This window comes from Moschus berezovskii, chromosome 18 (assembly GCF_049115385.1).
Source record: "Moschus berezovskii isolate FMDL1 chromosome 18, NW_MosBer_1.0, whole genome shotgun sequence".
Lineage (NCBI taxonomy): Eukaryota > Metazoa > Chordata > Mammalia > Artiodactyla > Moschidae > Moschus > Moschus berezovskii.
In genome coordinates, this window is record NC_142477.1 from 75,370,372 (window position 1) to 75,396,757 (window position 26,386).

At 43.3% G+C, this 26,386-nt stretch overlaps 1 protein-coding gene across 6 annotated transcripts in view; it reads right to left on the reverse strand.

Annotated features, from left to right (window-relative positions):
- Nucleotides 1-228: 228 nt before the first annotated feature.
- The window catches only part of KCNIP1 (potassium voltage-gated channel interacting protein 1), a 416,919-nt gene continuing 390,761 nt past the window's right edge, over nt 229-26,386 (reverse strand). For 3 of the 6 annotated variants that reach the window (XM_088827575.1, XM_055421797.2, XM_088827576.1), the window contains exons 2-8: nt 14,321-14,445; nt 13,515-13,584; nt 12,047-12,117; nt 11,249-11,356; nt 5,342-5,446; nt 4,119-4,181; nt 229-391 (exon numbers count right to left, since the gene is read on the reverse strand). In XM_088827575.1, the coding sequence (XP_088683701.1) occupies nt 344-391; nt 4,119-4,181; nt 5,342-5,446; nt 11,249-11,356; nt 12,047-12,117; nt 13,515-13,584; nt 14,321-14,445 (590 nt within the window). In that variant the 3' untranslated portion in view covers nt 229-343. Of the gene's footprint in view, nt 392-4,118; nt 4,182-5,341; nt 5,447-11,248; nt 11,357-12,046; nt 12,118-13,514; nt 13,585-14,290; nt 14,446-19,347; nt 19,381-26,386 lie in introns of those variants that run through there. The other 3 variants (XM_088827574.1, XM_088827577.1, XM_088827578.1) reach the window with 2 other exon arrangements.

Sequence of the window (26,386 nt, forward strand, 5' to 3'; positions counted from 1 at the left end):
GGAGGCAGTGGCCTGGGACACGCAAGCAGAAAGGTGTGCACTACTGTTTAAGCTCAAGCAGAGGGACCTTCCACAGGGCAGCAGTGTGAAGAGATGAGCATGCTTCCAAAAGAAACCCGACTTCATCTTGTCTCTCTCGAGAAGAGGGAGGAGGAAGAGCTGGCAATCAGAGACTGAGCCACATGGTCCTGGGTTCCACAGTGTGTCTTCACAGAGAATTCTTCCAGAGTGTAAAAGGTGTTTCTGTCCCAAGAGTTAGCGTGTAAAATCAGCAGGACGGCCGATCAAGGTGCTCAGTTGGCTGTTTAGTACGTCTCTGAGAGCTGGATGGCTGCGTTCACAGTTACATGACATTTTGGAACAGCTGGAGGGACCTCATGATGTTGTCATCCTGGGAAGGGAGGAGGGAGGGAAGAGGATGGTTAGAATTTTCTGAGGCTTCTCCCTGAGAAGCTCTGTAACTGGTGAGCACATCTCCCAGAATGGGGGACTTCCCTGCTGGTCCAGTGGTTACGAATCTGCCTTGCAATGCAGGGGATGTGAGTTTGATCCCTGGACAGGGAACTAAGATCCCACATGCCAAGGAGCAACTAAGCCTATGAAAAAACTACTGAGCCAAGAGAAATTCAAAGCAAGAAGCACCTTCTCTGGCCTTAAAGAGAAATTCAGAAGAAACAAGTTATTCAGTAAACCAGTGAAGACTGCTTCTTTTAAGAAGCTGTGGGGAAGTGCATTTTATCAAATGCTTTTTCTGTACTCATAGAGATGATCACATGTTTTTTCTGTTTTATTCTATGATGTCATTAATCACAGTGATTAATTGTTGAAGGTTAAACCATTCTAGCTCTCCTGTAATAAACCCTATTTGTTCATGATGTATTATGCTTTTTACATATGCTGGATTTGTGTTTTCGTGCCTGTGTCCAGAAAGAATACATTAGCTCCCCAAATTTTGTATCTTGTAGTGGCCTTGTCAAGTTTCCATAATAGAGTTATGACAGCTTCATGAATCAAACTGAGAAGTTTTCTCTTTTTCTCTGTGTCCTTGAGTTTCTGTATTATTAGCATCATTTCTTTGTTAAGTGTTTGAAAGAATTTACCAGTGAAGACATCTGAGCCTGACGTTTTCTCTGTGGGAAAATTTGAAATACAGATACAATTTCTTTAACAGGCATAGGACAATTCAAATTTTCTGTTTCTTTTTGTGCTAGTTTTGATAAGTTGCATTTTGTAGGAGGTTTGTAGACTTCATATATTATCAATTTTTTTTGAAAATTGAACTGTTAACTTTTTAGTGCCTGTAAACCTTCTGGTGATGTTACCCCTTTAATTCTGGATATTGATAATTTGAGTATTCTCTCTCTTTTTTGTTTAAATTGGTCTTGTTAAACATTTATCAATTTAATTTTTTCAAAGTGGCAATTTTTGGATTTACTGATTTTCTTAGGTATGTCTCTATTTTATGTTCTCTATTTTATATTTTTCTATTGTATATTCTCTAAGGAGTAAGTATGAGATGTAGAAAATCCTCAAATATTTGGATCTTAACACATTTCAAATTCCATGTGTCAGAGAAAAAAAGGATCTTAAAATATAATGAAAATACGACATCAACCTAGGAATCTAGAGCAGTACTCAGCTAAAGCAGTACTCAAGGAAAATTTATCCCTTTAACTGCTTATATTAGAAAAGAATGGTTGAAAACCAATGATCTAAACCTCCGTCTCAAAAATCTTGAAAGAACATCTAGAAAATTGAATTAAAATTAAAAAGCAGAAGGAAAAAAATAATTTGGAGCACGTGCATGCATGCTCAGCTGCTTCAGTAGCGACTGGGCTGCCATGCCCTCCTCCAGGGGGTCTTCCTGATCCAACTCACGACTCTAAGTTTCCTGCGTTGGCAGGCGGGTTCTTTACCACTAGCGCCACCTAGGAAGCCCAATTTAGAGGACACATGAATGAAAGCGACTAAAGTAGAAGAAAGTCAACAAAGTTGATTATGGGTATTTGAAATCTTTTAAAAGTACGGGCATCCGGAAGTCAGGCTGCCTAGATTCTAATTCTGGCTCTGTTACTAGCGGAGTGACCTTAAAGTACTTAGCTCTCTGTGCCTCCGTGTTTTTGTGAGTGCAATGGTACGGACCATAGTGCCTACTTACAGGGTGGTCTGTGAAAAAAAAGTGAGCTAATGAAAGCTGTAAAAGTTGCTAATGTGAGAAACTAAACTGATTAAAAACCTGTCAAAAAGCATAGTACAAAGCATAGTCAAAAAGCATAGTATTTAAAATTAAAAAGATATAGTTCAAGTTCCATCTCAATCATTTTTTGAGGCTTAACCATATCTCTTAACTTTGCAATATCTCAGTTTTCCCTTCTTTAAAATGGATATGATGAACATTGGTGGTTAGCCAGCTCAAAATGATTAAAATGTAGAAATATTTCTAAATGAAACATTTAGAAATGTTGGTAAATAACTGCTGACCTGAGCCTCTCTTTCAGCAACTTCCCCTCTGGCTGCCTGATAACTGGTTCAGAACCCCTAGACTACCCAAAGATCCATCAGCTAACAGGTTAGTACCAAGTTTAGCAGGGCTTCTCTAGGGCACTGCTCCAAGGCATTGGTCAAAGTCAGTTAAGAATGATCAATTCTCAGTCTATTCTAGTTTTTAAATATATTGACTATGTGAAGTTTATGTAATGTACCTAAAACTTGGCTGGTGCTCACTACATGTTAATAACTTCTCCCCTCTCCCACTTTCCTGCACTTGCATGCAGTTCTTACTAAGCGGACGTCAGAGTAACTGTATATCTTTCTGAAACAAAGTAGGGGTATAGATGCATTTTTCTAAATTAGAGGAAAGTGATATTTCCAGTTCAGTCTCTGGCTGACTCTGGGGCCAATGTATCCTTTAGAACACAAGCATCAGTGGAGACCCACTGAATTAGGATCTGCATTTAATAAGAACTTCAAGGAGGCTGGTTTGCACATTAAAGTTTTAAAAGCATTGGCCAGGGAAACTGTGCTAAAATGAAACTTTCTAGATCCACACCCAAGATCTAGAGCCTCTGGGACTGAGACATGGAAAGTGCATTTTCACAATCATCTGAGGCAATTCTTATGCACACTGCGGTTTAAGAATCACAGCTTTAGACTTTTTCCAGAAACTCCCTTATAATCTAGGGCAGTGGTCCCCAATCTTTTTGGCACCAGGGACTGGTTTTGTGGAAGACAATTTTTCCACAGATGGTGGGGGGCGGGGAGGGTCGGATAGTTTGGGTGCATTATGTTTATTGTGAACTTTATTTCTATTGGCCTTCCCTGGTTGCTCAGCTGGTAAAGAATCCACCTGCAATGCAGGAGACCCCGGTTTGATTCCTGGGTCAAGAAGATCCCCTGGAGAAGGGATAGGCTACCCACTCCAGTGTTCTTGGGCTTCCCTTGTGGCTCAGCTGATAAAGAATCCACCCGCAATGCAGGAGACCTGGGTTCGACCCTTGGGTTGGAAAGGTCCCCTGGAGGAGGATGGCAACCCATCCTAGTATCCTGGCCTGGAGAATTCCATGGACTACAGTCCATGGGGTCGCAAAGCGACTTTCACTTTGTTTCTCTTATTATTGCATCAGCTCCACTTCAGATCATCAGACATTAGATCCTGGAGGCTGGGGACCCCTGGTCTAAGGAGTGGGCCATCAGGCAGAGGAAGACTGAGAAATGACAGTGCCGCCCACTTGGAAGTCTGCAGTTCCACGGAGACCTGCTCTGGGCTTTCACAGCCCCCTGCTCCCCTGCTTGGTCTGTGTGTGGCCGAAACCAGCTGCAGCCCGGTCTCAGGGGCGGAGGCTGCAGTTCTGGGCTGTGTTGCGTGGCTGCGGTGGCTCTGACTCGAAGGACTGTAAGAGGCGGAGGCTGCAGTTCTGGGCTGTGTGCTGTGGCTGCGGTGGCTCTGACTCGAAGGACTGTAAGGGGCGGAGGCTGCAGTTCTGGGCTGTGTTGCTGTGGCTGCGGTGGCTCTGAGGCGAAGGACTGCAGGTGTCTCGTGTTCTCCTTTCCTCAGGTCTCCGAGCCCCAGATTTCCTTTCCCAGATTTAGAGGTTTTGTGCCCTGAGATCTCTCCTTACCTCCTGACAGGATTCAAGAAATTCGTCTAAAGTCACGATGCCATCTTTATTTTTGTCCATTTTCTGAAAGACACAGGAAGCAGTTTAAAGAAACTGGTAATCTGCATTTGAAAACTTGCTTTTTGCTCACCAGCACTCCCCTGACAATTAGGATGGTCTTTCATTGGCCAGACAACTCCAGGCCCTGGTTACAGCACTTTGACCCCCATGAGCATCTCTCAAATGAAAATATTTGCTCTAGAGGCTCGTCTTCTCATCACCCGATTATTCTGCTGACTCCCTAACGTGTCTTCCCCAGTCTCACTTCTAGCCTGTCCACTTGGCAGTAAGAACACTGGACATGGGCAGTTCTACTTCTGTCTGTGTTACCTACCGTGTGACCTTGAGTCTCTCTGAGCCTCTGCTTTCCTCATCTGCAAAGTGAAAGGATTAGACTAGAATGAGCTCTCTTGTTCGCTGATATTCTCCTGCTAGGTGAATTTTTTTCTTTTTACTAGAATACCCCTAAGATCTTGCCACTCTTCTGTCACAGATTAACAGCATCCACCTACTTTTTACCAGAGCAAGGGTAAACTCTTCAATTTAAAGATCTCGCTCTAGTTTCCAACCTATCCTAGTTTCCATCTGATTTCCCCTTGCTCCTCAAGCACAAAGGCTTAAGACCAATGACACCAATGACATCTTCTGTATTTACTCTGAGGGCTTCCCAGGTGGCGCTAGTAGTAAAGAATCCTCCTGCCAAAGCAGGAGACATAAGAGACACAGGTTCGAACCCTGAGTTGGGAAGATCCCCTAAAGAGGGCATGGCAACCCACACCACTATTCTTTCCTGGAGAACCCCATGGACAGCAGAGCTTGGCAAGTTACAGTCCGTAGGTTAGCACAGAGTAGGGCACAACCACAGCGACTTCGCACAGGAATACACATAACAGTAACTTTGATGTGTGCGCATGCGCTGTTTACTCTGATCTCCCAGCCATCTTTATGAAATTCAGAGTCCACATGCTACCACTCATACGTAATAATATTCATCCTTGTTCTCTTCTGTAGTGTATACTTGTCTATTTAATAAAATAATCTATTCCCGGGGGATGGTGCATCTTGTAATTCTCTGCTTCTTACCATGTGCAGTGGAGGCTTGGATACAAAACACTGCTCAGATGCTTGTGGGTTGATTGGTCTAAGCTGAGCTTAAAGTTCACACACAGGGTGTGTGCTCCTACCTGGAAGAAGATGTCCACGTGCTGCCTTGGAGTGTCTTCCTTAAGCACAGGATATGTGTATTTCCCCATCATGTCATAGATGGCTTTGACAATGTCCATCATCTCCTGGAGAGGGGACATGGAAGCACACGGTGTGGGAACCAGGAAGTTAAGCTCATCTGGGGCTCTCTGTCTCCCTTGAGAATGAAAGTGATTAAAAGGAACCTCAGGTAGTGAGAGGGAGTTAGAAAGGAAGCTGAAGGGTGTATATACCGGGAGCCTCTTCCCAGGACAATTCTTTGTTGGCTCACCTCTTCCTGAGCTTTCCCAAGTGATGAGTTATAAGTGGGATTTGAGTGGATTTGTTCATGTACTGACGGACCCACACCTTCTCTCTGCTCTATAATTCCTTTGCATGATTGGCCTGTGTGGCTTTGTTTGTACCACTTGATGGGAACAAATGTGGACATCTGACTATGGAACTGAGTCACTATGTCGATTTCTCTTGAGAAGTCGGAGAGAAAAGTTGGAGCTTGTGTCAGAGTTGGTACCACGGGCAAATCATTTCCAGGTTTTAGTTGAGATCAGGGGAGAGCAGACACTGAAAATAAATATAAGAGATGAACTTCTATAAGTGTAGGCTGGAGCAGATGGAGTAGAGGGGATGAGAGAAGTGCTGGGAGAAAGGGAGAGCAAGTAGAGAATTGAAAAGGGTACAGGAATAGACAGCGGGGAAGGGAGGTGGCAGACGGAGGAGGACACAGATTTTCTCACGAGTAATTTCTCGTGAGCTCAAACATGCACACACGTACCCACATATGCCTGTGTTTTCTGGAAAAGTGGTTGAAGGAGGCAGAGATAGTAACAGGGATCAAGAGAAACCCTGGTGAGGCAGTGTCTGAGAATGGTTACCCTATTCACTAAAGCGTCCTCTGGGGTCTCCCCACCGCCAACCACTCCTGCAGAGGACAGGGTGGCCATCTTGACCCAAGACAGTGCTGCAGGAGGGAGGTGAACGAGAGGAGGAGACGGGTGTAGTGGAGACCCACAACTTTCTACTCTTAATGGGGATTAAAATGTGCTACATTAAATGACCTGCAACGCTTTTCACTTTAGCAAGAATTATTTATTTCTTAAAAGACTTTTTAGAGAAATTACCTATATCTTTACAAGAAAGGTCTCAACTTAAGCCCATTGATGTTGATGGTTTTCTATCTTTGTAACCAAAAAATCCCTTTCTACAAAGACAAAAATTACCATGGGGCCAGATAGATGTTACAAATTCTTTCATATTTTCTTTCCAACCTTTCAGTAACATACTCATTCAAATAAGTAAGTGGTTCTTATTGCTCTGTGGATCTGTTTCCCCAAAACTGTGGGCTCTGAGGACACACGTTTGATCCTTCATTGCTAAATTCTCTGCACCTGGCACCATGTCTGCAGGGGCTGGGAGCCCCGTATTGGCTGAGTGGCCCTGTGGTGTTTTCCTGGTTACACTGGCCAGGAATGGCATTCCATGGGCTTCCTTGATCCCTACTCAGGATGAGGAAAAGGAATGTAGGAAAGTAGCCTTGTCTTCAGGATATTTGATGGAGTGTCTACAGAGGCCCGGAATTCCCAGGGGGTAAAGAACCCCCTGTCAATGCAGGAGATGTGAGAGACACGGGTTCTATGCCTGGGTCACAAAGATCCCCTGGAGGAGGGCATGGCAGCCCACTGCAGTATTCTTGCCTGGAGAATCCCATGGACAAAAGAGCCTGGTGGTCTGCAGTCAATGGGGTCACAAAGAGCCGGACACGACTAAGCGACTGAACAACATGGGTATTTATTTTGCAGATTATAATCCCAAACTATAAATGTGTATTTTGTTGCTCATATTATAATATTAATAGCATTGGCTATTGTGAACTCCTTCAGGCTGACTTCTATGACCTTCAGACATGCTCTTCACCACCCTGTTTTCTTCAATAGCACTCCCATTTTTTTTTTTTTTTTGACACTGTAAGATGCTCTAAGATCGTCTTGTATTTTCTCTTTCCCAGGTCTGGAATCAACCAAGTCCAAGGAGACAGGTTGCTTTTATTGGAGAACGATATTTAGAAACCAGGGTCTAGGTGCCAGGTCTACTCATTGCTACAGGGGGTGTCATTGCTCTTAGGTCCTGACAATGGACAGAACTAGGATATATAGACTTGTCCACGTGCTTATTTACAAATGTGTGCTTCATTGAGTCCTAACATCCACAGGGCTATAGGTTTCTTTCCTGAATAACTTTTATAAGAGAAAGGACTTAAAGATAAATTTTGATTGCTCTCTCAGTATTTTCTTTGCTACGATTTTGATGGAACTGTTTCCAAATGACTGCCAGGGGAAGGTCCAGCTATCTTTTCTAGGAAGCTGCTTATCCACACTTTATTTTCTTTAAAGGAGAATTTTATTAATCCTGCCTCCAGAAAGATCTGATGGATATTTAAAGGGGACAGTTTTGTCTAGTTTGTAAGTTACAGAAGGGGAGCAGGATTTAGTAAGATTATTCAGAGATGGAATAATGGTTGAACCAAGGTTGAAGATCTTGTTATAAGTCTCACTTTAGGGTCCTTTTTAAAAATGTATTTTGTAGAGTAGTCTTTGAATATTCTAGAGTATCTTTTGTTGTGGTTTCGTCACTGAGTCATGTCCGACTTGTTGTGACCACATGTACTATAGCGCATCAGGCTCCTTTGTTCATGGGATTTCCCAGGCAAGAGTAGTGGAGTAGGTTGCCATTTCCTTCTCCATAGAGTATCATATATTTTAGTATATATAGAAGCATTTAATTATTTACAACACTGAGATAATATTATACATCCTACCATGGAAAAGAAATGCAAAAACGCAAAATGGCTGTCTGAGGAGGCCTTACAAATAGCTGTGAAAAGAAGAGAAGCGAAAAGCAAAGGAGAAAAGGAAAGATATAAGCATCTGAATGCAGAGTTCCAAAGAATAGCTAGGAGAGATAAGAAAGCCTTCCTCAGTGATCAATGCAAAGAAATAGAGGAAAACTACAGAAAAGGAAAAACAAGATATCTCTTCAAGAAAATTAGAGATTCCAAGGGAACATTTCATGCAAAAATGGGCTCCATAAAGGACAGAAATGGTATGGACCTAACAAAAGCAGAAGATATTAAGAAGAGGTGGCAAGAATACACAGAAGAACTGTACAAAAAAGATCTTCATGACCAAGATAGTCATGATAACGTGGTCACTGACCTAGAGCCAGACATCTTGGAATGTGAAGTCTAGTGGGCCTTAGAAAGCATCACTACGAACAAAGCTAGTGGTGGTGATGGGATTCCAGTTGAGCTTTTTCAAATCTTGAAAGATGATGCTGTGAAAGTGCTGCACTCAATATGCCAGCAAATTTGGAAAACTCAGCACTGGCCACAGGACTGGAAAAGGTCAGTCTTCATTCCAATCCCAAAGAAAGGCAATGCCAAAGAATGCTCAAACTACCGCACAATTGCACTCATCTCACACGCTAGTAAAGTCATACTCAAAATTCTCCAAGCCAGGTTTCAGCAATTTGTGAACCGTGAACTCCCAGATGTTCAAGCAGGTTTTAGAAAAGGCAGAGGCACCAGAGATCAAATTGCCAACATCCGCTGGATCATGGAGAAAGCAAGAGAGTTCCAGAAGAACATCTATTTCTGCTTCATTGACTATGCCAAAGCCTTTGACTGTGTGGATCACAATAAACTGTGGAACATTCTGAAAGAGATGGGAATCCCAGACCACCTGATCTGCCTCTTGAGAAACCTGTATGCAGGTCAGGAAGCAACAGTCAGAACTGTACATGGAACAACAGACTGGTTCCAAATAGGAAAAGGAGTACGTCAAGGTTGTATATTGTCACCCTGCTTATTTAACTTATATGCAGAGTACATCATGAGGAACGCTGGGCTGGAAGAAGCACAAGCTGGAATCAAGATTGCCGGGAGAAATATCAATAACCTCAGATATGCAGATGACACCACCCTTATGGCAGAAAGTGAAGAGGAACTCAAAAGCCTCTTGATGAAAGTGAAAGAGGAGAGTGAAAAGGTTGGCTTGAAGCTCAACATTCAGAAAACAAAGATCATGGCATATGGTCCCATCACTTCATGGGAAATAGATGGAAAAACAGTGGAAACAGTGTCAGACTTTATTTTTTTGGGCTCCAAAATCACTGCAGATGCTGATTGCAGCCATGAAATTAAAAGACGCTTACTCCTTGGAAGGAAAGTTATGACCAACCTTGCTAATATATTAAAAAGCAGAGACATTACTTTGCCAACAAAGGTCCGTCTAGTCAAGGCTATGGTTTTTCCCGTGGTCATGTATGGATGTGAGAGTTGGACTGTGAAGAAAGCTGATCGCCGAAGAATTGATGCTTTTGAACTGTGGTGTTGGAGAAGACTCTTGAGAGTCCCTTGTACCGCAAGGAGATCCAACCAGTCCATTCTAAAGGAGATCAATCCTGGGTGTTCATTGGAAGGACTGATGCTAAAGCTGAAACTGCAATACTTTGGCCACCTCATGCGACGAGTTGACTCACTGGAAAAGACTCTGATGCTGGGAAAGGTTGGGGGCGGGAGGAGAAGGGGACGATGGAGAATGAGATGGCTGGATGGCATCACCGACTCTGTGGACATGAGTTTGAGTGAACTCCGGGAGTTGGTGATGGACAGGGAGGCCTGGCGTGCTGTGATTCATGGGGTCGCGGAGAGTTGGACACGACTGAGCGACTGAACTGAACTGATCTGAACTGTAAAAATAATGTTTGAATGGAATGGACAATGCTAATTTAAAATTATGTCTAACTGCTTTTGCATGGTTTTCCATGGCCACTTGTTTTTCCATTATACACTGAGTTCTTACCATATCTGCTATTGGTGGACATTAGGATTTTTCACATTCTGGATATCGTTCCCCACTTTATCTTCAGCACCTAGAATACCTAACAAGCCCTCAAGTATATGCTGAGCAAATGCATGACTGAATGAATGAGGAATGGAAACTGGGGGGTTGAGGTGAGGATCAGAGATGATATTTGTAACTCTGGACACTGAACCTGGCACACAGGGACTCCGGAAGTGGGGTGCTACGAGATGCCAAATCCAAGCTTTGACTGAGACTCCAGGATACAGTAGATACCAAAGTGAGTTTTGAGATAGACTGGTAGGTATCTCACCATCTAGGCACCACATCTACTTTGAGGCTCTGAAAGTGTCAATCAGTGAAGCTTCAGAAATTATTTGTGATGAGTTGTTTAGAGATGGCTGCACCTGATGCCCTTCTGAGGTTTTATTTGTTGTTAAAATAGGTTGTGGCTAATAGGAGAAGGGGACGACAGGATGAGATGGTTGGATGGCATCACGACAGAGGATGAGATAGTTGAATGGACATGAGTTTGAGTAAGCTCCAGGAATTGGTGATGGACAGGGAAGCCTGGTGTGCTACAGTGCATGGGGTCGCAAAGAGTAGGACATGACTGAGCGACTGAACTGCACTGCACTGAATATGATTCAGTTGTAATCTCCTTTTCTCAAAGATCTCCTTTTTTCTCTTCTTGGCGATGCGTGCAATATTACTATTCCAGTTTTTTACTTTTAACTTGTGGCCGTTGACCTGTTAAAATGGGAAGAGTTATTCTCCACTGAAATAAATCATTTATACCCTCTTTTTAATGTATGTTGAATAACTGAGAATGAATGAAGCTATGCTACTTAATCTGAGTGTCCATGAATGGGACAGGGTAGGACAATGGGGGAGGTCAAAGGTGACCTTCATTTTGTCAGGAACCAACTCTGCCCCAAAGCAGATCCCTCCTTGTTCAGCCCATTTCATCCGCGTGACTGGGGCTATTTTATTTCTAATTCGCTCTCATGCTCCTAGCCTCAGCTCACTTACCTCTTTGTTTATGTATCCGTCTTTATTGATGTCATACAAATTAAACGTCCATCTTAGTTTCTCATGGACAGTTCCTCTCAGTAAAATTGACAGAGCAGTTACGAAGTCCTGAGAAGTGGAAGAGGCATGAGACATTAAGCAGCAAGCCACTGGGTGGGGCGGCGCTCTGTCTGTGGGTCAGACTCCATGACTGTCTTTACAGAAAGGTATCACCCAAGTCCTCCATCTCCTGAAGGATGCGGCCAAGCTCACCAAAGTACACCACCCACTTTCCACTGCCTACCTTGCCCCATACTGGGGAAGGAGCTTCTGGAGGAAGAAGGGAAGTCAGTGTGTGCTGACATCGGCTGTCGCCTTACCCCACGGCTGCAATTACCGAACAAGTGGTGGCATCGTCTGGCGGCTAAGAGTGTGGACTCTGGAAACATACCACCTGAGTTCAAAGCCCTCCTTTGCCTCTTACTGTCTGACCTTGGGAAAGCCACTCGGTCTCATTATCTTACTTTCCTATTCTGTAGACTGGTAATATACAGTAGACCCTACTTTGTTAGGGCTACTGTGCGGGCTAAGTGAGTTAGTGCATGTAGAGCGCTAAGTGCAGACTTGGTGCCCCTGTGAGCCATTAGGCTGCTAGTCCCCGAGGCCCTGAGTCTTGGAGGACAGTTGTTTCTTCTGTCTTCAGGAAATCCTGCTTAAATGGTAAAGAACTGAAGCACTGAATGATCCACTCCTCCCAACACACCCATCATTCAAAGGAAGAGTTGATGGGGCCCTGGGGCCTCTGAGAGACAAACATACCTCGAACTTCACAGAGCCTGTCTGCGTGGTGTCGAAGGCATGGAAGAGGTAATGGGCATACATGCTGGCATCTGCAAGGCACAGAAGGAGAGGCAGGTGATGGAAAATGGACCCCGCACAGGGGAGGGAGATCACTTAAAAGCAATGAGAAAGAGAAAAGGGTGATGCTGGGGTGATAGAAAGGGAAAGATTACTGAGTGGGAAAAACCACTGGTGTGAACTGAGACCTGTTTGGTTTTTCTGCAGTTTAGGTGGGAAGTTCTAGCAAAAGCTAACAGGTTTTGCCCCTAAGTCTAGCCATCCCTGGAGAGAGACGCTCCTGTCTCTGTGTATAGTTCTTGTTGGAAGAAGGACTTGGTCCTATGTGTAGAAGATGTTCTTCTGGATGGCAGCACAATGCCATGGAATGCGCACCCACCAGGGGTCAGATAGACTGGACTCAGAGAGCAATTCTGTCACTACCGAGCTGTGTGACTGCAGGAACGTAACGCAGCCTCTCTGGGCTTCACCTTCTCATCTCTGCACACTGTTTCACTTTTCACGCAGTCGTATCATTAGAACCATCGTTCAGTTTGCCACATAGTCAAAACTCAATAAAGAGTGGCTCAACGGGACTCAACAAATAGTGGTCTGGGACCTGCATGGGGCGAAACCCTCTCCAGCTGGGCGGGAGCCCTGTACTGGAACTCACACCCGAGAAGGCACCTGTCTGCTGCTGAGGAAGGCATAGGAGAAACAGAACCCCCAAAGTGTCTGGGACACTTGGATCTCCAAGGAAGGGGTCCTGCAGGAGATGGCTCCTGGGCAGGAAGTAAATTGACATGTGACACACGGAAGCGATGGGAAGCCTCTGATTCCCCAGACACCGGGGCCAGGGCAGGTGCCTGCAGGAGTCAGGCAGGGTGGCAGAGTGGCTGTGAGCCTGGCACACAGGCTAACCTTATTTATAAGCACGATTTTATTCACCCTGCATCTTTTTGGATTCCTTTATTTTTATAGCTTCTGGTATTTACTAAAGTTCTTTTTCAAAATTCCACCTTGCCTCAGCCATTTTAAGGAAAAGACAGAGCATGGCACAGTGGAAGGTGGGCCTAACACAGCAAAGCTTAAGATAGACACTCTGGGATCTAATTCTGGTCTGCCGCTCTCTAGCTGGGTGATCTTCAGTGAGTTGCTTAGCCTCTCTGAGACTTAGCGGCCCCACTCTCCAATAACCATGCCCGCTTTCTAGAGACTTTATGATACTGCTTTAACACTACCATCTCTGGGACAAGGTCCATTTTCAGAGCTCTTTTCTGCTAAAGCTTTAGTGGATACCACATCTTGCAGTAAGGGAGGAACGCTGCTCTGAGCTCTCCCCAACCCTGAGGAGGAGGCAGACAGCAAGGCCCCGTGGCCTTGGAGGAAGGAAGCTGCCAGAGGGAGCAGAGAGGGAGCCGGGGGCGGTCTTTTTCAAGACCGGACTCACCTCCATGAGGGAAAAACTGAGCGTAGATCTGCTTGAACGTCTCTTCATTGACCACACCGCTGGGGCACTCCTGTGTGAGGGAGATGGAATCAGTGGGGGAGGCTGAGAGCCTTGGGGGTCCTCATGAGCCCTGATGGGCAGGGACCTGTGCACTTCCATGACTCCAAGGAGAGTGGCTGGAAGTCCTATTTTAGGACTGAAGCTGCTTTGCAAAATGGTGAGATGTTATCAGAGAACGGGCACTGTGCGGTGGGAGTCTGGGCTGTGGGATTTTTAATAGAAAGACCTGGGTTTGGATCCTGGATCAGCCCCTTCTATGCTTTGTGGCTTTGAGTGAGTCAGCCCTGATTCTCAATGTCCGTGCCATGAGATTGTAAAATAGGGCTACCAGTACCTTCCCAGCCAGGCTCTCAGGAAGTTAAATATGTGAACTCATGAGATGAGTCAACACGCTGGCTTTCAGGCTGCTCCTTCAGTCTGTGGGCTTGGTTAGCAGCAGACCGAAAGCCCCACGATTCTGGGACACGAAGGACACTGATGGTGTGACGGGCTACCCTGGGGCGAGTATCTCGGCCAAGGCCGTGCCACCCTGCCGGGTCTCTGGGCCACCGACCGGCTTCCCCTCCACCGAGACCTGGCACCTTTCTCTCTAGCTGGTGGGCAGCCGTGCTCTCCTGACCCCTTTGTAGAGTGGCCTTCCTTTCACATACGCAAAAATCCCGCGGAGGGGTCCCTTTGGCGTTTGAGAGAGCGGAGTCCCAGGTGGGGAATCCTGCCTGGACCTTCAGTGGCCGTGTGGGTCTTACATTTTTGAAACCTCGATAAAGGACTTGCAGCTCCCTCTTGGTGAAGTTGGTCTGTGCCTCCAGCTGCTCCAGCCCCTCAGGCCGATGGCAAACCATGGTCATCTCCAGCTCGTCTTCAATCTTATCTGGAACCAGAAGAGATGGCATTGGGGTGGCTCACCTTGCTGGTCACTTGTCAGACTGTAGCCTGGGTTGTCAAAAGGGGGTTGTGGTGACCGGGACACGGGGTCAGGGGCCGGGGCCTCACACTGCAGATGACCTTCCTGCCTTGAGCCCCGCCTCTCTCTTCAGTCCCTTTCTGTCTCACCGTCAGCCCATCACTCCAGGTGTGTCGGACACCACCTATGGAGGGGACTTCAGCCTAGGAGACACAAGTGTCCCAGTGCTAAAAATAAGTCCATACAAAAACATTTCCTTTTCTTTCAAAATATTTGTTTTAAATATTCAGTTTGCTGCCCACTGAATATTCCACTGCTCATATGAGTATTCCAGAGACACAGGTAAGTGAGCAGATGGATTAACATCCTCCAAACAGCAAAGAGAGACAAATCTATTAAAAAACCATAGAGTAAACTCTCACCATCTGGGAAACTAGAAGTAGGCTAGCTTGATTTGGCAAAAAGTACAAATTATAGCATGTTAAATATTAATTTAAAAATATGAAAGCATTTTCCAGTATTGTAATATCTAAGAGACATCCTTAAATAATAGGAAAGTAACGTCAATGGGAGCTGCTTTACATAAATGAAAGCTTTGGAAGCATTTGAAGGGCTCTACAAACAGCTGTTTACATGTACTAAGGTGCAATAGTTTTGCACTAGTCATTTAGGAAGCTTCAGTCATTTAAAGCATCCTATTGCTCTGTTCATCTCCTATCAAAGGATCACAAAATCCAAATAAGCGGAACTTTGAACATTTTACCATCATCAGTGGGCTTGCTTGGTGGCTCAGCTGGTAAAGAATCCACCTGCAATGTGGGAGACCTGGGTTCAATCCCTGGATTGGGAAGATCTCCTGGAGAAGGGAAGGCTACCCACTCCAGTATTCTGGCCTGGAGAATTCCATAGTCTATAGGGTCCCAAAGAGTCAGACACAACTGAGCGAATTTCACTTCACTTCACTTTACCACCAAAGAAGTGTTTTCCTTTGGGACCTACCAGAATGCTTTCTACAAATTTACTTCAGTCAAGCATCAGTTGCCATCTAACCTTCCTGGCCTGTTGTTGTCAGGCTGCTGCTGCTGCTAAGTCACTTCAGTCGTGTCCGACTCTGTGCGACCCCATAGATGGCAGCCCACCAGGCTCCCCCGTCCCTGGGATTCTCCAGGCAAGAACTTTGGAGTGGGTTGCATTTCCTTCTCCAAAGAATGAAAGGAAAAGTGAAAGTGAAGTCGCTCAGTTGTGTCCAACTCTTAGCGACCCCATGGACTGCAGCCCACCAGCAGGCATCACCAAATCCGTGTATTGAATGACTGTGAATCTGAAGTGGCAAGAGTAGTGATGAGATGGGCAGGCTTCTGGAAATGTACACACACCATCACATCCCATGATGATGGAGAGTGAGGATAGGCTGAGTCTCTGTCTGAGAGGATAGGATGGGTACATCACACTCTGTGCATTTCCCTAGCTAATGCATCAGATTCTTTCTGAATTGTCACTTTTCCTTTTGAGACAATGACCCCAGTGAAAAAGGAATCCATCAAAGTCAGTTTATATCTTGTACCTCTTCTCTGAGGTAATGGACATTGGGGTAGAGTTCCAAGGGAGAGGCAGAAGAACTCGGTGATAATTTCCAATTGCCATCTTTTTTTATGTGCTAGGAACACATGTCATCTTATCCTACAGGGATCAGAGCATATTACTCAATATAAGTGACACTTTGTTTATACAAAATAGCTGCCAGTGGCCAATTTCCTTATAATTTGAATAGAGCCTTTAATAATTGTTATGTTTCCAGCTAACAAGTTAAGTAGCAATTATGAAACACTGTAGCATTCTCAAACAAACAAATAATCCCACATAAGTATAACTCAGAATACTCCCATATATTTTTAACTCATTTAAAAACAGAAAACAAGTTGTTGGTTTAAATCTTCTAACATTAGATGTAGTAGCAACTTTATTTTAAAAATGCACAGAAATTTATAGTGAAAAGAGGTGAAAGTTATATTAAAAGGTAAACAAGGAAGACATGAAAGTATTTTTGGAAGAACTAATGTATTTTTGAAGGCATCTGGTGTATCTTTTTAAGTCTGTCATATCCAGAAGCTTAAAAGATTTCTCTTTTCAGTATTGACTATGATCAGATTCTTCAAAAGCTCAGGGAAATTCCTTTGCAGAAGTTTGAGAGACTCTGACTCAGAAACTGCTCTTGCTTACCATCTCTCTCATTAAAAATGCACTAAGTAATTATAGATATATCAAATATAAAACTCACTTCATTAAGACAGAACTGGTTTGTTTGCTGGCTGACCAGCAGGGTCAATTTTCCATATCAAAGAGATTCTATAATATCTGAATATTTGGATATTGACTGCCAAGCTTTTGTTTGGCTTTTTCATCACCCTCTAATTGTCAGACTGTGATCATATCAGTTACTGAAGAAAATTTACATATTTGGGATTCGACATGCTAGTGCTGGGAAATCACTGGCGTGGTGAGTGTTAGGGGCTTAAACCAGTGGTTCTTTATTTTTTTTCATTGTAAGAATTACAATTTACATCACAATCTATATACATAAAGGAAAAATTTTGTAAAATGTTTTAAAGCAAAGGTTTCATGAAATAGTACTTTTTCTCACTAATGGGAACTGTCCTCTGTTCTCAATTTAAGTCTATTCCTTTATAAAAATGTGCTGACCCTCATGGTCATGATTTGGGAACAGACAACACTAATTTGTTTAAACCTAGAGCAATCTTATGGGGGTGCGCATAACTTAAGCATTCCTTCCTTTACAGCAGCTGCCCCTTCTTTTTCTTTGGAAGGTTCACAGTTCTGGCCACTGTAGCTATGTTCCAAAGCAACCTTGGAAGGAGCTGTGGAGGTTTTCACATCCCTGTTTTCCCCTGGGGAGCCTCTGAGTGCTGTCCAAGTGGTCCCACTAAAGGAAGGAGGATGGTCCAGCACCCTGTTTGGGGGAAAAGGAAACAGAACTAATAGATGGGAGCCTCCCTGACAGTTTCTTTGGAGGTTTGTTAAAAGTTTCTGAGGCCAAGTGCTACTTGTTATTACTATTTTTGTTATTAAAAATAATGATGAGCCAGTTACAAAGTCAGGTTGAATTTGAATGAAAAAGATAAAAATTAACCCAGAGAGTGAATACAATGGGGATAACCACAAAGCAAGAATAAATCAGAATGTCTTTTGTTTGTAAATTGCCTTTATCCTGCAAAATGTTTTCATGCCCATTGTCCCATTACAACCTGTGTGTGTGGTGGGGAGTGGGGAACATTACCCTCTCCATCAGAGTATTAGGAAGATGGATGTCCTAAAAGATCAAGAGTTTTATAAGAACATTAAAAAGTGATGAAAAATCCAACGCGGGGGGTAGTTAAAAGCAAGATAGAGTACCAGAATAACATCTAATGACTGTAGATGTTATACAGGTAGTTCTCAGACTGAAGGCAAGTTTGGAGAAGATGATTCAGATTACATGGGCCACAGGCTCTTCTGAATGTGGATGAAAGCTATAGGCCCTCTCAGAAAAAGAAAATGCACCTAACTCACATTCCCTGAGCTCCTGTCTCTTTCAAACACTTGGAGCCCACGTTGAGGACTTCTAGCACAGGGGAAGTTCTCCACGCTCTGTCACCTCTGCCTTTGCCTGAGTCCTGGCTCACACAGTCAGTTGGAGACAGAACTGGACCTCAAAATCCAGCCAGTCCAGGCAGGTCTGGCTTCCATGTGCCTCTCCAATGGCTTCTGCTTCCCTCCAGCACAAGCTGCACATTGGTTTTTAACCAGCCTTGCAGTAGTTCTGCTTTTGGCAAGCTCTCTGCCCAGGTAAGAGTGAGGCGCTTACACTATAAGCAGTTTGTGGTCTCCTCCCTGGTAAGAGGTCTCCTCTGTTAGGTTCATAACCACGATAGGACAAAAGACCGTGGCCATTTCCATCTCCTTCTCCTTGGATTGGAAAATATTTTCTGGATTGGATGTTGTACCAACCATCTGGTTTTGAGGTTGCAAAACGAGTTGGTCCTTAGCTTGAACAGAGTTCAAGGACAGGTCTTGTTTGGCCTATAAAATGTATTTTGTTGGGAATTTCCAATATTTCAAGATGAGAGATTCATGCACAAGTTTGGATTTCTAGTTTCTCTTGGAAAATGAGATTTTCTGACAACTTTGGCAACAGTTTATCAGCGCTGAGCAGCAGCTGACCCCTTGAGCAATGAAAACCTCTAGTGTGCCCTCTCTCTGCCTCTGTGTGACTTCATTTCTTCTCTCTGCCGAGTCCTGCAGGCATCTGAGGTTTTGATTCCTGATTTCTACCCACTTACCCTGCCACCCACCTACCGTTTATCTGTCTCGTAACACCCAGACTACTACCTTCTCTCTTCCTCACTATTTGTTTATTTAAACACATTTTGCTTTGTTTCACAAAGGATTTGAAGCTGATTATATGAAACACATATAATAACATAAAAAGAGATAAAGTAACAAGAAAAACTGCCTTGGAAAATATTAATTAGATTAGGAGGTTATGTCCACAGGGAAAAAGAGAACACAGAAATTCAGGTCATTTGTTCCAAGCAGTTACTACACTTGAGCCACAAATTGGCTCTGAGCTTTTACATGTATCTTATAGTCTGTGAGAGGAAAACATATCAGTTTCTATAGGGGAAGCAAAAATTTTCCTATAACTTTTCCCTAAAAGAATGTTTCTAACTGTTTCTATTTAAAAGAAGTTTGCTGACAGGCACAGAAATTTGGTCTGTGAGAAGACTAATGACAAAATACATCCTTGAGTAAGAAGCTCTCCCACTGAAAGTAATGTAACCAAAGCAGTCAAGTTAGTTTAAACTTTTTTACCTCTCTGATACTGGTAAAACCACCAGGCGATGTCTAGGAAAAAGTAAGAAAACATTTTACCAAAACCGTTCATCAAACAAGCAAAACACACTTTTATTTTCCATGGAAAGTCTGCTCTGAGGGTGTCCAGGTCACCAGCCAGCGCAATATATGTGAAGAGGTCTCTTGCCAGCAGAGCTGGAACTGACCTCCCACGGCCAGAACAGCCAGGAGCAATGGGTTACCTTGCAGTGCCCACGGCTTCCAGCAGGGGGCTCACTGAGCATGCCCGCAGCCATGCAGCCATGCAGCCCGAAGACAGATGGGTGGCGAGGGGCAGAGGATGCACGGATGTGGATGGGTCTTGGAAATACCTGCATGTTTGATTGAAGAATGCCCTATAAGATAACCCTCCACAACAGAGGCCCCATTGCTGCAATCTGCATTTTGTGACTTGAAGCTGCGTTCTTGAAGGATTCTTCACTCATTCACTCAACAACTATCAGTGAAGCATCTACTATGTGTGCGTTGGTGAATGAACGACTCTGCCCCCTGCTCTTGTGCAGCTTACAGTCTACGAGTCTTTGCTTCTCTCGTCCCCTCTCAGTCTGATAAGTAACACAGATGCAGAAAAGGATAGAGGGTTACTGAAAAAAAGACTTAGCACTTTGGATGACTGGACAGATTGGTTGCAGGCAAAATCCCCTATTACACTGAATATAAAACATGAGGCAAAACACCAGACCTGGAAAACCCTCCATTTCATGGTGGAGTTGGGTAGAACTAGGTCCCAGAGAGTGGAAAACAGGTTCTGGTTGCTGTTCTTCTGTTGGCCTTTTTGGGGCTATTTGAGGGTCATCCTAGGTTTCTCTGTATCCCTGATCAAGAGTGCATAAAGCAGATCAGCCACCACCTTGTGTGTCTGAGTCATTCCTTACCCACAACCCCAGACAGGAAAGGCTTCTTTCCCTGATGCCCCTGAAAGTGGTGGGACAGGTGAGCGTCCTATGGTATTTCTGCTCTTGTCGCCTGACTTGAATCCTGTGGGAGAAACTTATTTTACTGCATGTGTCACTCTCATAGGTAGCATTTGTATTTATTTTTCTAACAGAGGCTACTTTTAGAACAGTTAAGGTTATGGAAAAATTGTACAGAAAATAGAGTTCCCATGCACTCCACCCTCACAATCTCACCTATTTTAACATCTTGACTTGGTTTGGTATCTTTGTCAGAATGGACAAACCAGGACTGATATATTATTTTAAACTAAAACCTGTAGTTTGCATTAGAGTTCACTCTGCGTGATACAGTCTGGTAGGTTTTGACAAATGTATAATGCCATGTATCCACCACTATAGTATTCTGCAGAATAATTCTACAGTTCTAAAAGTAGAGCATTTTTGTAGAGATATGTCTACAAATATGGTCTGACTTCTCTGGCATTCCAGGAATGTGACAGGTATTGGGAGAGAGATGGAAAGATACAATGTCTATTCGTAAGGAGTTCTTAGACTGACGGGCAGGGCACACGCATAGACCGAGGATTACCAACTCAAATGCCAATTGTTGCTGTTGTTCAGTCGCTAAGTCATGTCCGACTCTCTGTGACCCCATGGCCTGTAGCACGCCCGCCTCCTCTGTCCTCCACTGTCTCCCACAGTTTGCTCAGATTCATGTCCGTTGAGTGGGTGATGCTGTAATTCAGATGAGTGTGGTAACATAAGCACGACCATAGAGGGTGCTGGGGACTGAGAGCTGGAGAGCCGTTGCCCCATGAGAGGGGAGTAGCCGTTATGCAGCCAGCTGTGGTCATGTAGAATTTAAGCCTGCTGAATCCACATCTTCAGGCTTTTCAAGAGATGCTACAATCGAAAGATGATTTGTGTCCTGATTCTTAGCTGTTATTGATGCGTTTAGCATTTATATATATAGCATTGGACAAGTATAATGTTACTGTTGGTAGAATACTGTGGGTTTCTGGAATGGAATTCTTCATTGGCAGATCATTCCAAGGTCTGTGTGTGTGTGTGCACTCAGTCACTCAGTTGTGTCCAACTCTTTGTGTCCCATGGACTGTAGCCTACCAGGTTCCTCTGTCCATAGGATTTCCCAGTCAAGAATACTGAAATGGGTTGCCATTTCCTTCTCCAGGGGATCATTCTGACCCAGGGATCAAAATCATGTCTCTTATGTCTACTGCATTGGCACTAGGAGGATGCTAATGACACTTGGATGGCAGGGGAACAGAAGACGTCACAGGGAAGATGTAAAGGGAAAGTGATCTTTTATTGAGTCTTGAAGGAAGAAGGACAATGGAACAGCATATGAAAATGCACAGATACTGAAAGGGCCCTAGAATTGCAAGCTCTCTTGAAGCAGAGCTGACTTCTCACTGAGAAAAACAAGAAAAGGAGGATTAAAAAAATCACAACTGTTTGGAGACCTACCAGGATACATATTAAAAAGATCATGACCAAGTGGGCTTTATCCCAGGGATGCAAGGATTCTTCAATATTTGCAAATCAATCAATGTGGTACACCACATTAACAAATTGAAAGATAAAAACCATATGATTATCTCAATAGATGCAGAGAAAGCCTTTGACAAAATTCAACATCCATTTATGATAAAAACCCTCCAGAAAGCAGGCATAGAAGGAACATATCTCAACATAATAAAAGCCATATATGATAAACCCAAACATTATCCTCAATGGTGAAAAATTGAAAGCATTTCCCCTAAAGTCAGGAACAAGACAAAGGTGCCCACTCTCACCATTGCTATTCAACATAGTTTTGAAAGTTTTAGCCACAGAAATCAGAGAAGAAAAAGGATTCTTCTTTTCCAGATTTGGAAAAGAAGACATTAAACTCTCACTGTTTGCAGATGACATGATCCTCTACATAGAAAACCCTAAAGACTCCACCAGAAAATTACTAGAGCTAATCAATGAATATAGTAAAGTTGCAGGATATAAAATTAACACACAGAAATCCCTTGCATTCCTATACACTAACAATGAGGAAACAGAAAGAGAAATTAAGGAAACAATTCCTTTCACCATTGCAATGAAAAGTATAAAATATTTAGGAATAAATCTACCGAAAGAAAACTATAAAACACTGGTGAAAGAAATCAAAGAGGACACAAATAGATGGAGAAATATGCCATGTTCATGGATCGGAAGAATCAATATAGTGAAAATAGTATACTACCTAAGGCAATCTATAGATTCAATCCAATCCCCATCAAGCTACCAACAGTATTTTCCACAGAACTAGAACAAATAATTTCACAATTTGTATGGAAATACAGAAAACTTTGAAAAGTCAAAGCAATCTTGAGAAAGAAGAATGGAACTGGAGGAATCAACCTGCCTGACTTCAGGCTATACTACAAAGCTATAGTTATCAAGACAGTATGATACTGGCACAAAGACAGAAATATAGATCAATGGAACAGAATAGAAAGCCCAGAGATAAATCCATGCGCCTATGGACCACTCATCTTTGACAAAGGAGGCAAGAATATGCAATGGAGAAAAGCCAATCTCTTTAACAAGTGGTGCTGGGAAAACTGGTCAACCACTTGTAAAAGAATGAAACTGGAACTATCCTTAACACCATACACAAAAATAAGCTCAAAATGGATTAAAGATCTAAGACCAGACACTATAAAACTCCTAGAGGAAAACATAGGCAAAACACTCTCTGACATAAATCACAGCAGGCTCCTCTATGATCCACCTCCCAGAGTAATGGAAATAAAAGCAAAAATAAACAAATGGGACCTAATTAAACTTAAAAGCTTTTGCACAATGAAGGAAACTCTAAGCAAGGTGAAAAGACAGCCTTCAGAATAGTATCAAATGAAGCAACGGACAAATAATTAAACTATACAAGCAACTCCTGCAGCTCAATTCCAGAAAAATAAATGCCCCAATCAAAAAGTGGGCCAAAGAACTAAACAGACATTTCTCCAAAGAAGACATACAGATGGCTAACAAACACATGAAAAAGATGCTCAACATCACTCATAATCAGAGAAATGCAAATCAAAACCACAATGAGGTACCATCTCATGCCAGTCAGAATGGCTGCTATCACAAAGTCTGTAAACAATAAATGCTGGAGAGGGTGTGGAGAAAAGGGAACCCTCTTACACTGTTGGTGGGAGTGCAAACTAGTACAGCCACTATGGAGAACAGTGTGGAGATCTTAAAAAACTGGAACTAGAACTGCCATATGACCCAGCAATCCCACTGCTGGGCATACACACCGAGGAAACCAGAATTGAAAGAGACACATGTACCCCAATGTTCACTGCAGCACTGTTTACAAAAGCCAGGACATGGAAGCAACCTAGATGTCCACCAGCAGACGAATGGATAAGAAAGCTTTGGTACATATACACAATGGAGTATTACTCAGCCATTAAAAAGAATGCATTTGAATCAGTTCTAATGAGGTGTGGATGAAACTGGAGCCTATTATACAGAGTGAAGAAAGCCAGAAAGAAAAACACCAATACAGTATAGTGACGCATATATATGGAATTTAGAAAGATGGTAACGATGACCCTGTACGAGAGACAGTAAATGAGACACAGAAGTAAGAACAGGCTTTTGGACTCTGTGGGAGAGGGCGAGGGTGGGATGATCTGAGAGAATAGCACTGAAACATGTATATTATTGTGTGTGAAACAGATCACCAGTCCAGGTTCGATGCATGAGACAGGGTGCTCGGGGCTGGTGCACTGGGATGACCCAGAGGGATGGGATGGGGAGGGAGGTGGGAAGGGGGTTCAGGATGGGGAACACACGTACACCCGGGGCGGATTCATGTCAATGTATGGCAAAACCAATACAATATTGTAAAGTAATTAGCCTCCAATTAAAATAATTAATTAATTTACAAAAAAAAAAGGGGCATGGGTAATGAATTTGAGAAATTGAGCAAAAATGGTGTGCTAAGCAAAGAATGTGAGCAGGACTTTCAGCAATCTGGGAAGACGAAAACTGGATCAGTGCCACAAAGACATTGAGGACTTGAGGGTCCAGACTGGAGGGACCAACAGAGACACGAGCCTGGTAATGCGAGCTGCTTATTCCCTCAAGGCTTTTGCTAATTCCTAAGTGACAGAAGTCAAGAGAAACTGAGAGGTCAAGACATCAGTTCAGTTCAGTTCAGTCGCTCAGTCGTGTCCGACTCTCCGCGACCCCATGAATCACAGCACGCCAGGCCTCCCTGTCCATCACCAACTCCCGGAGTACACTCAAACTCATGTCCACAGAGTCGGTGATGCCATCCAGCCATCTCATTCTCCGTCGTCCCCTTCTCCTCCCGCCCCCAACCTTTCCCAGCATCAGAGTCTTTTCCAGTGAGTCAACTCGTCGCATGAGGTGGCCAAAGTATTGCAGTTTCAGCTTTAGCATCAGTCCCTCCAATGAACATCCAGGATTGATCTCCTTTAGAATGGACTGGTTGGATCTCCTTGCAATATAAGGGACTCTCAAGAGTCTTCTCCAACACCACAGTTCAAAAGCATCGATTCTTCGGCGATCAGCCTTCTTCACAGTCCAACTCTCACAACCATACATGACCACGGGAAAAACCATTGCCTTGACTAGACGGACCTTGGTTGGCAAAGTAATGTCTCTGCTTTTTAATATACTATCAAGGTTGGTCATAACTTTCCTTCCAAGGAGCAAGCGTCTTTTAATTTCATGGCTGCAATCAGCATCTGCAGTGATTTTGGAGCCCAAAAAAACAAAGTCTGACACTGTTTCCACTGTTTTTCCATCTATTTCCCATGAAGTGATGGGACCAGATGCCATGATCTTACTACCACAAAATTTTGTAGAGCCAAACAGAGCTTTTGGAAGGTTCCTGGTGTTAAGAGATAACTGTTAGAGTTCTGGGTCTTCCTAGGAAGAGGGTTCTGGTAAATACCCAGGCTTTCAGCTTGACCCCTAAAGGATTACATTTTAGGAGCAAAACCAAGTTAGGAATAGATCAGGCCTTACAAAGACTGAAATCCAGCCTCAACACAACTCAGCCCATGTTTGGGTTAAGTTTACTGCCCCTATTCTAATACTTTCTAGAAGTGGAAGTTCAGCTAGGTAGTTTACAAATTTTTAATTCTAATGCCCATCTTTCATTAAAAATGCCAGTCATATTAAGAGACAGGACCAAAAGTAAAAGAAATAACATGGTAATAGAGATTTATGAGACCTAGATATTGAACCTTTCAAACATGGACTTTAAAACAATAATGAAATATACTCTAGAAAATGGATAAAAGATGGAGAATGCCATCAAAAAACCAGAATATATACAAGAAAGTAAGTTTAAAAGTCTAGAATTATAAAGCCTATTACCTACAATTTATAACTAAATAGACCAATTTAACAGTAGGTTATGCATGGATGAAGAGAAAATTAATGATTTGGTAGACAGGCCAAGAGAAAAGTATACTCGCTGATGCACAGAGAGAAAGAACGGAGACTAGAGACAAAAGCACGAGGGATGATGAAAATTCTAACATTTATAATTGCAGTCCTAAAAAAGGAGATAAAGAGTGATTCTGAGGCAATATGTGAAAGATAAATAAATGAGAATTTAAAAAATGGATGTAATGAATTAAGCCACAGATTCAAGAAGTACTACAAACTTGAAGCAGATAAACACAAAGAAAACCACATCTAGAAGCATCACAGTAAAACTGCTGAAATATAATACAAAATAAAAACTTCAATCTAAGAGAGCAACCTTTGAGTTATAGCCGAACCTTAACTAAATGCTGCTTACAAGCGTAAGGACCACAAAGGTAAAAGTGAGTAAAAGAATTCAGCGTGCAGACGGGAACCAAGAAATTCTGGCACGGCTATTTTCACGCAGATAAACTAAACTTTAAGGCAAGAGGCTTTGCTGGAGAGAAAGAGTTTTCAAAATGAAAGAGGCCATTCACTGGGAAGCCATGGCAATCTTAAATTAGTATGCAGTAATAATATAGCTTCAAAATACATATAAAGCAAAGGCTGAAAGACCTAGGAGGAGA